The following is a 9,544-nucleotide window of genomic DNA, read 5'->3' as shown; positions in this document are numbered from 1 at the left end:
TTTTTTTCCTTTATATTTTTATATTGCTACTTTATTCGATAAAAATGATATTTGAATAGAATGACATATCATATGTCAACTTTTGATATTGTCGCTTAAAAAATAAATCGTATTTTAAATTTCAATCCAGGGTGCCATGGTGTTGTTAAAAAAACACTAAGTTTTAATCAAGGAGCCTTTGAAAAATAGTTTTGATCGTCTAATGGGTTTCTTGTATTGTCTAGGCTGGTTAAAAGATGTAAATCGTATTTTTAATCATACATATGTCAATTTTTCAAATGGAACAAGGGTGACTCAATAGTTATTTGGAAAAAGCATTTTTTATGAATATATTGATACCAATAATAATTTGGTATCTTGAGTCAAATTGTCGTTATGAACCGCGTGTTACAATTACAATTAAACCATATGCGAAAATGTCAAAAGTTGACATATGGCTATGTCATTCTATTCAGAGTGTCATTTTCTATCAAATAAAGTAGAAATATACCGAGGGTGCCGTTTAAAATTGTGCCAGGTCATTTCCGGTGAAACAGGAAGACCAAAAACAATTGAATGCGTCAATCAATCCTAATTTATTATGTCGTAACATACTAAATCTTGTTTTTTTTATTTGAAAATATAAAAATTATGGGGATGAGCCACTTTGGGACGCACCCGGTATAATAAAGACAGTACCGAGTTAAATAAATGTAGTTTTCATTTTATCCACTTCCTATCACCTTCTTTGCTTTAATGGAACAGATTTTATGTTTTCTCTAATTTACATAATAAGACTTATATATATATATATATTAATCACTTAACCAGAAAAAAATTACAACTATCATATTTTTTTTCTCTCCCTGTCGCCGATTCTATTATATCTGTAGAATAGATCCTGTTTTGATTAATATTAGGTTGTAATGTTTCTGACTGTAAAATTAATAATTTATTATTAATTTCAAAAATTACGTAATTTCGATTATAAAATTTCTTCTACATATAACGTGTATTTTATTATTTTTATCCTTTTTGGATTCTAAGACGTTTTTTCTAACTGTCCTAAATCTTAATAAAATATAAAAAAGTTTAAATATGATATATTTTTAATTTAATTATTAGCTTCATTAAAATAAAAAAATTACCCGGCTATGATACGGAGAGTTCAGGTGTACTTGAGAAACGAAAGACAGTGTTGTGTTTCTCGGCAGAGTCGTCAGGGAACGACCGTTACGACAGAGACAACCTATCTATCGCTCGTGTCGCACTCGTTATAACCTAAAACAATAACAAGACATTGTCTGACCGCATGTTCCAGCTATTTATGAATGAGATGCTCAGTCTATATTTTATTTTAAGTCTATGATTTTATTAGTATAAAAATATATCAAAAGAGGATAATAAAGTTATTGAAATTATAAAATCAATCTTATTCGTGTTTTTACTGAGAAATATGTACGTTTGTATTTTTTTAAAGGTGTTTATTTAACCTGAGAATTTTTTTTCCGAATTGAAATGATCAATAGGGAGTTCGAATTGGGAAGCCTGCCTGATAAGAAGAGCTCTGCTGATAAAATAAGTAAAAAGTTCGTATAAATGTATGTCCAAAAATACTTTTTTTATTTATTTTTATCTGCAGAATATGCTGCCGAAGTTGCCGGGATACAGTTCGGACCACCCTGTATATTAATTATTTTACAAAACACCTGTATAAAAAATTAAAATATTTTTTACTCCATAAATAAACATATTTTATCCATTTATATTATACAAGTTCATCTTAAATTCGGATATATTTGATAACAAGTAAAGCTAAGTGCAAAGTAAGTTTGTTTCAAATAACAAAAGATATTTTATCTATTAATACACATATTATGCAAATGTTACAAAAATTAAAATCTTCACATCTATACATATTTTTAAGATTTTTAAGCATTATTGTCATAATTTCTACCAAAAATGTAAGATTATTATTAAATACATCTAAAAATATTTACATAGTAAAGAATAATATACATTTTAATATTTTTCTTTGAACTCTTAAATAAGTTAAAACCACTAAAAATTTCTGTATATTATATGAATTTTACTTAAAAGCAACAATCTCGTTTCAGATCAAAACAAAACCTCTGACAAACACATTTTTTTCGATCCCAGCTCTATTCAAATTCATCAATACAGGACAATGTTTTCAGTAATGTTTTTCATTTTCTCTATAAAAGAACCAACTAAAAACTAATTCTTTGAACCCTTGATTCGTATTTGCTTTCGCAGAGAGCTCTAACATTATTTTCAATTTCATTAGTATTACGTTCCCGGTATTCCAGATGATTTTCTATTTCCCAGATCGATTCGTTTTTTTGATTCGTCCTAGCTTGTGGCCTTTGGACTTGTTTTTCTCGAAAGAGGCCGAAAGGGAAATTCAATTGATGAATTTGATAGAAAAAGGAAATAAACCAAGAGTTAGGCAACTGTTACTCACAATTCAAGCAATTATGATATACATTTTCTTTCAAGCTGCTCTATTTTCCTTAAATTATTTTGAATTGAATATTTTAATCTCTTATATTAAAACAGGTTTTTAAACTATAATAAAAAACAGATATTTTTTCTATAGCTAACAAAATATGTTTAAATGGTGACGATTAACATTTTGTGAAGTACCTATTTTTAAGTTCTAAAAAATCTAGTTACCCTATATCAATAGAATTTACTCGAAGTAGAAAAAATCTCTTTACAGTACAAATGTTTTTTTTTGTTTCTAGAAATAATGTTTAATTAATATTTACATGAAGTATTTATGCAACATCTATTTTGCTTTTACATCTTTATATTATTACATATTTTTTGTATTTTAGTTTTATTATTTTGCTCTATCTGATCGCGTTGTTACACTTTGTTTTTGTCACAGCCACAATTCTAGCGTACTACATAACTCAGACTTGGAAAAAATAAATAAAATGAAAATAGTAATTTAAGATAAAATGCATAAGTAACGTCTGTTTTAGAGACCCAACTTGGAATTATACTTGATCATCACAGAATTACAAAAAGAATCGAAGTCTATACCGGGTGCGTCTCGAAAGTGGCTCACCCCTATAATTTTCTTATTTTTTCAGGTAAAAAAGTGATTTGGTATGTTAGTATATGACATAAAATAGGATTGATTGATGTATTGAATTGTTTTTCGGTCGCTTCCTGTTTCATCGGAAATTACTAGAACTTTTGATTTTTAAATGGCACCCTCGGTATATTTTTACTTTATTTGATAGAAAATGACACTTTGAATAGAATGACATATGATTTGACTTTTGACATTTTCGCTTAAAAAACAAATCTTATTTTAAATTTTAATCTAGAGTGCCATGGCTGTGTTAAAAACACTAATTTTTAATCAATGATCCTTGGAAGAAAGTTTTGATCTTTTAATGTTTTCCGTGTCTTGTCCTGGTGGGTTAAAAAATGCCTAAATCGTATTTTTAATCATATCTTAATTTTATCAAATGGAACAAGGGTGGCTCATTAGCATATTTGGAAAAAGCATCTTTTTTATGAATAATTTGGTACCACACTTGATATTTCGAGTCAAATTGTCGTTATGAACCACATAATGTGAAAATTTCAAATAAATACCATATGCGAAAATGTTAAAAGTTGACATTTGACATATGATATGTCATTCTATTCAAAGTGTCATTTCCTATAATAAAAAAGTAAAAAATATACCAGGATGCTATTTAAAATGAAAAGTTGTAGTCATTTCCGGTGAAACAGGAAGTGACCGAAAACAATTGAATACGTCAATTAATCCTAATTTATGTCATATACGAGCCCTAACAACTATATGTTGGGACAAGGTCATATTTTGGAATTATTGCCCTGGTTTTTCAAAATGACTGAAAAATATATGTTTAATTTTTTAAATATAAACATAGCCATATATCCTAAACAACTTGACAATATTTTTATAAATTTGTAAATCAATCCATATTTACAGTAGCGGATTTTGTTCATAAAAGGACAAATTTGTCTGACAACTAAATGTTGGGACAAGTATTTTTAAATAATTAATATCATAGGCGGCTTTGCTATAAACGTCACAAATGTCGCAAACTGTTTACTTCAGCATTGACAGCTTGTAAGTGACTCGATACTTTGAGTAGTGAGGCTTACTGTAAGTAATTTTAATTTTATTAATTTTCAATTTTGTTAATTTAATCCAAAGTAATGGTCCGTGGAAAAACTACAAATCAAAAACTACGCGAAATTATCATTCGTCAATACAGTACTGGAAAAACAATTCGAAAAATCTCTGATGATTTAAGTATTCCAAAAACCACGGTCTTTAATATAATAAAAAAATACGGCGAATCTGCCAGTGTAGGCGTTAGAGGTAAAAGTTCGGGAAGGCCAAAAGTTGTATCTCAGAGAGATTTACGAAATTTAGTAGAAATTTGCAAGTCTGCGAGAAGAAGTACTCTTCGCGAAGTAACAGTTAAATGGAATACTGTAACTGGATTAAATATATCAAGATAATGTTGCCGAAAATATATCCATAAATGCGGTCTGGGGTTTTACAAGGTAAACTTTATTTTGTGTGGATACTCAATTACCTGAAGATTATTGATACAAATTCTTATTTAGGCCAAAGAAAAACCGCTACTGACAGAAATTCAAAAGAAAAATCGCTACAATTGAGCAAAATCTAAATTATCGTGGACACAAAATGATTGGAATAAGGTCATATTTAGCGATGAGTCTAAATTTGATGTTTGCGTTGGAGTTTATCGAAAAAGAATAATACGAAATAATGCAGAAGCCTTTCATAAAGATTGCTTAAAGAGGGTTGTTAAATTTCCTAAGGGGATTATGGTTTGGGGTTGCATGTCAGCAAGAGGTTTGGGCAAATTAAATTCTATAGATGGCACTGTTAACGCCCAAAAATATAAACATATATACTTGAGACCTCACTTTTGCCTAGTGCTCAAGAATTGTTTCCAAACGAAGACTATATTTTTCAACAAGATGGAACATCGTGCCATTCAGCAAAATCAACTAAAAATTGGTTCGGTAATAATAATATAAAATTTCTATCCTATCCTGCAAGTAGTCCGGACCTCAATGTTATAGAAACTGTGTGGCATTAAGAAACCACCCTCAACGAACAATTTTTGATTTGCGGACAAAACTGCAGGAAATTTGGGATAATTTTTCTCCTCAAATGTACCAATCTTTGGTAAATACAATGCCATTAAGAGTTCAGGCAGTTGTTAAGGCGAAAGGTGATGTAACTCCGTATTAAACAATTTTTGTTGTGCTGTCCCAATATATAGTTGTCAGCAAATTTGGCTTGATTTTGGCAAAATAAGCTCTTATCAAAAGTGATTTGTTTGCAAAGTTATAAAAATATAGTAAAATTGTCTAGATCATATTGTAATGTTTGAATTTAGAATAATAAACAAAATAAATTGGGTCGTTTTAACAAATTACTATTTTTATTGCAAAAAGACCTTGTCCCAACATATAGTTGTTAGGGCTCGTACTAACATACCAAATCGTCGTTTTTTATCTGAAAAAATTGGCGTCGGGAGGCACGTGTAGCCGCCCATATTAGAATATCATTAATACAAAAGTTGGTAGGCAGTTCTTTAGTTTTGAAAGTAAAGGGAATTTTTTCCAATTTTTCTTTATCTCAAAAACTGCGACTTTGACTGATTTTGATATTATTACATATTTTGTTGCAAATATTATTCCTAATTTTAAATTGAAAACCGCGTTTCGCTAGCTACTGTAATTTTGGAGTTACGATTTTTTAAAATTTTTAACCCTCTCCCATACCCCTTTACCAACCCCCCACCCCCACCAAAAACTAATGGCCAGATTCTCGGGTGCCACAGTATTTTTGTGCCAAATTTGGTTAAAATCGGTTTAGCGGTTTTTGAGTTATCGTGTTAAAGACAGACGGACAGACAGACACCATGAAAATATTTTGTATTTAGGTCATTTATGACCGAAATAATTTTGAGTGAAAAAAAAAACTTTTTTTTTGCTGACCTTATAAAAAAGTTATAGGGGTGACCCATTTTTGAGACGCAACCAGTATATCAACTACTGTTTTAAAATGAATTAAAATAGTTTTCAAAACGATAGGTTTGGCTTAGAAATATTTGATTTTTTTTCTTTTCTTTCCAGCAATGTTATTGATGTTAAAATACTCAAAACTTGCCTAGGTACCTATTGTTTTGAAAAACCGAAAGAAACTTTCACTAAAATACATCTACAACGGAAGTGTCATAGCAGCAAAGGTTCCTGTCATTGGTCCAAGTACTTATAATATTACTTACACGTTACAAAACATATTTAAGGCATTACTCCTGTTACTCTAAAGTTAAACTACACAGACTCCCAACTGTTATTCTTACAGTTATCCAATCTGCGCACAAACTAAACAGTCAGTACCATTTGAAGGTCATTCGTCCCACAGACATTGCTGTTTCTGAGCTATGTAGTACACGAACAGGTGACACACTTTGCAAGTCTTTATCCCGCACCGGTAGCTGGTTACGGAGTTCTTCGCCGAGCCTTTGCTCTTGCAGTACTTGAGCTCGCAAGGGTACCAACCTATGCACTGCTCGAGGTGGCACAGGCAGGGCGTCCACATGTTCTTCATGTTGGTGCAGTTGGCTATACCCACGGGGAGCTCGTAGGGGATGTCGTTGTTGATGTAATCGGGGGTTGTGGGGAATCTCTTTAGGGCTGGAAGGTATGATGTGGTTTGTATAGCTGTAACAAAAAAGGCCAGTTGTAATTTTTTGTAATAACAGCAACTCATCTTGGAAATAGCCTGGCCCTTTTGCCACTAAAGCTTCAATCAGAACCTAGCAATTAGTGGAATAAATTAGTGGCTTGAATTTATACTTTTTAGTTTACGATCATTCACAATATTTAAAAGAACACAATTAAAATTAATAATCGAGAATATCCTAGCAACAGCTTGCGTTAGTCAGTTATATCTATAGATAAAGCCAAGATAAATCCTAATGGTGCGTTTAGACTTGAGCACGCATGCACTGATCCTCCGCGAATGCTCAAGTGTAAACGGCTGTGCGCGCACGCTCACTCTGAATCTGTCTGTGCGCGAGCAGCCGCGAACGTGAGCCGTCTGGTGTCGGTTTTGGTCCGATGCTCAAAGGGATTTTATGTGTGCGCGAACGCTCAGTTTGCACCGGCAATTTGTTTTGTCTGCGTTCGTGCGTGCGTGTGTGATTTTTTCGATTTCTTTTATTAAAATTATGGAGTGGATCAATGAATCTTCGTTATTATTAATTGAAGGGAATATGAAAAAGTTGCCTATATTATGGGATGTTAAACATTCTTTGTATTATTAAAAAATAAAAAAAAACGCATGGCAAGATCTTGTAAATAAAATTAATATTGAATATGTCGATATTAATGAAATTGCTATTCTAAAATTTGTATCTTTTGTTCGTAATTTTTGGTGTTATTAAATTTTGTAAATATTCTTGTAAAGTTTTTGAACTGATCATAGCCCTTCTCAGACAAGAAATTGTTGCAGTAAATTATATCGATTTCGAAAAATTTGGGTTTGCCACCAGCGACGATGTTTTCGATTTTTCTCCTTTTTAATAATTAAGCTGTGCATAACAATGACTGCAGCCTCGACTAGTTCTTGGTCGTCCACTATTTTGGCCAACACAACTCTGCTGTGCGCGCACAAATGCATCATTTCATTCGTCGAAAAATAAGGTTTTAATTTGAACGGAGCCGAGAGCGCGAACGAATGCCGTGCGCGCACGCTCAGCTCGTGCGTGCTCAAGTCTAAACGCACCATAATATTTAGCTTATAAAACAATCCACTTTTGATTTCTAACCACAATTTCTCTTGACGGAAGATAATCAAAGGCAAAAATGACATTTTTCGCAAATTTTGAAGTATACTTAGTGGAAAAGTTAAAAGTTTGATAACTTTTTCTACTAATGGGCTCTTTCACTATATTTTGGAATTAGCATAGTTGAATAAAGCAATTAATTCTAGAATTTTCTGCTATCTCACTTTCGAAAAAATATGAAGCACAACAAACTAGAGATAATTAATTATTTCTGGTATGCAATCGGAACGAGAAACCACTACCGGCTTTTCAGGTTAAAGGTAAACAATTTAATAATGCGCTGCCTTCGCCGCCATATTTGCCTTGCCCATATCATGTTGATTGGCCTTCAGTTGAGGTGGTGCTGGTCAAATCAAATGGCAATGTTGCCAGTTGTTGGCTGGCCCACGAGCACGGTTCTGCAATGTGATTGGGCGTATTTTTCATACGTCACCAATTGGCGGTTTAAATTTATTTCAAATTAAAGCAATTTTGAGGACCTATAAAAAAATTATTCAATGTCATGGAACTATTTTTTTGGATAAATATACTGAAAATAGTCTTCTATTTCAGATTTTGTCCTTGAATTGGGTATTTTATTTTTTGTGAAAGAGCTCATTGAAAATGTCTACCACTAATTTTGACATTCTCAATGTTTACATTGAAATTAAAGGAACAAACTTCTACGCTAATTGAAACCACTAATTTATTCCACTAATTGCGAGGTACTGAATGAAGCTTAAATCATTGAGTACAGGGTGAGTGAACGATAAAGTCCATTATCTCATTTGTTTCGAGGTTTACAAAAAAGTGTTGAATATAAAAATTATAGGGAAGGTTAACTTACATATTTTAAAATTATTATATATTATATTACAGGGTGCTTCAAAAAAGTGTGGCGGATATAACATATATTTTTTAAAACCCAATACCATTTTTTATTTTATTTTTAGATTGTGCGTAAAATTCTATAACTTTTTTATATATAATGTTATGTAGCTAAAATTAATAGTTTTTGTAATATTTGAATTTGTTTAAACAAATGTTCAACAACAAACAAACATTCAGTGTGGTAAAAAACGTGTCAGTGATGCCATTTTCTTTGCTTCTGAAGGTGGACTACCAAAATTTGGTAGAAGAGTTTTATAGAGATGAAGAAAAAGATATACCGGGTGCGTATCAAAAGTGGCCCACCCCTATATTTTTTTTTATTTTTTCAGATAAAAAAACGAGATTTGGTATGTTATTATATGACATAAAATAGGATTGATTGACGTTTATTTTCGGTCACTTTCTGTTTCACCGAAAACGACTATAACTTTTGATTTTAAAATGACACTTTTGGTATTTTTTTACTTCATTTGACAGAAAATTATTTGAATAGAATGACATAGCATACATATGTCAACTTTTGATATTTTCAATTAAAAAAATGGCATTTTAAATCTAAATTTAGAGTGCCATGGCCATAAATGTAACGACAATTTGACTCAAAATACAAAATGCAATGCTTTTCCAAGTATGCTAATGAGCCACACTCGTTCCATTTGAAAAAATTGAGATATCATTAAAAATACGATTTGGGCATCTTTTTTAACCGGCTAGGACAAGACACGAAAAACATTAAGGCTGATTCATGGTACACCGTGACGGGCCGGGGCCGTGCGACGGTG

General features: G+C 31.6%; 1 protein-coding gene across 1 annotated transcript; it reads right to left on the bottom strand.

The window, feature by feature from the left end:
* Nucleotides 1-6,451: 6,451 nt before the first annotated feature.
* On the bottom strand, nucleotides 6,452-6,814 carry LOC115885240 (out at first protein-like). The gene has a single exon (XM_030904081.1). It carries the CDS (start codon nucleotides 6,812-6,814, stop codon nucleotides 6,452-6,454), a length of 363 nt encoding a protein of 120 aa, XP_030759941.1.
* Nucleotides 6,815-9,544: the final 2,730 nt, after the last annotated feature.

The sequence above is a fragment of the Sitophilus oryzae genome, unplaced genomic scaffold, assembly GCF_002938485.1.
Source record: "Sitophilus oryzae breed Bouriz unplaced genomic scaffold, Soryzae_2.0 scaffold_378_pilon_pilon, whole genome shotgun sequence".
Taxonomy (NCBI): Eukaryota; Metazoa; Arthropoda; class Insecta; order Coleoptera; family Curculionidae; genus Sitophilus; species Sitophilus oryzae.
This window is presented reverse-complemented; position numbering and strand designations above follow the sequence as displayed.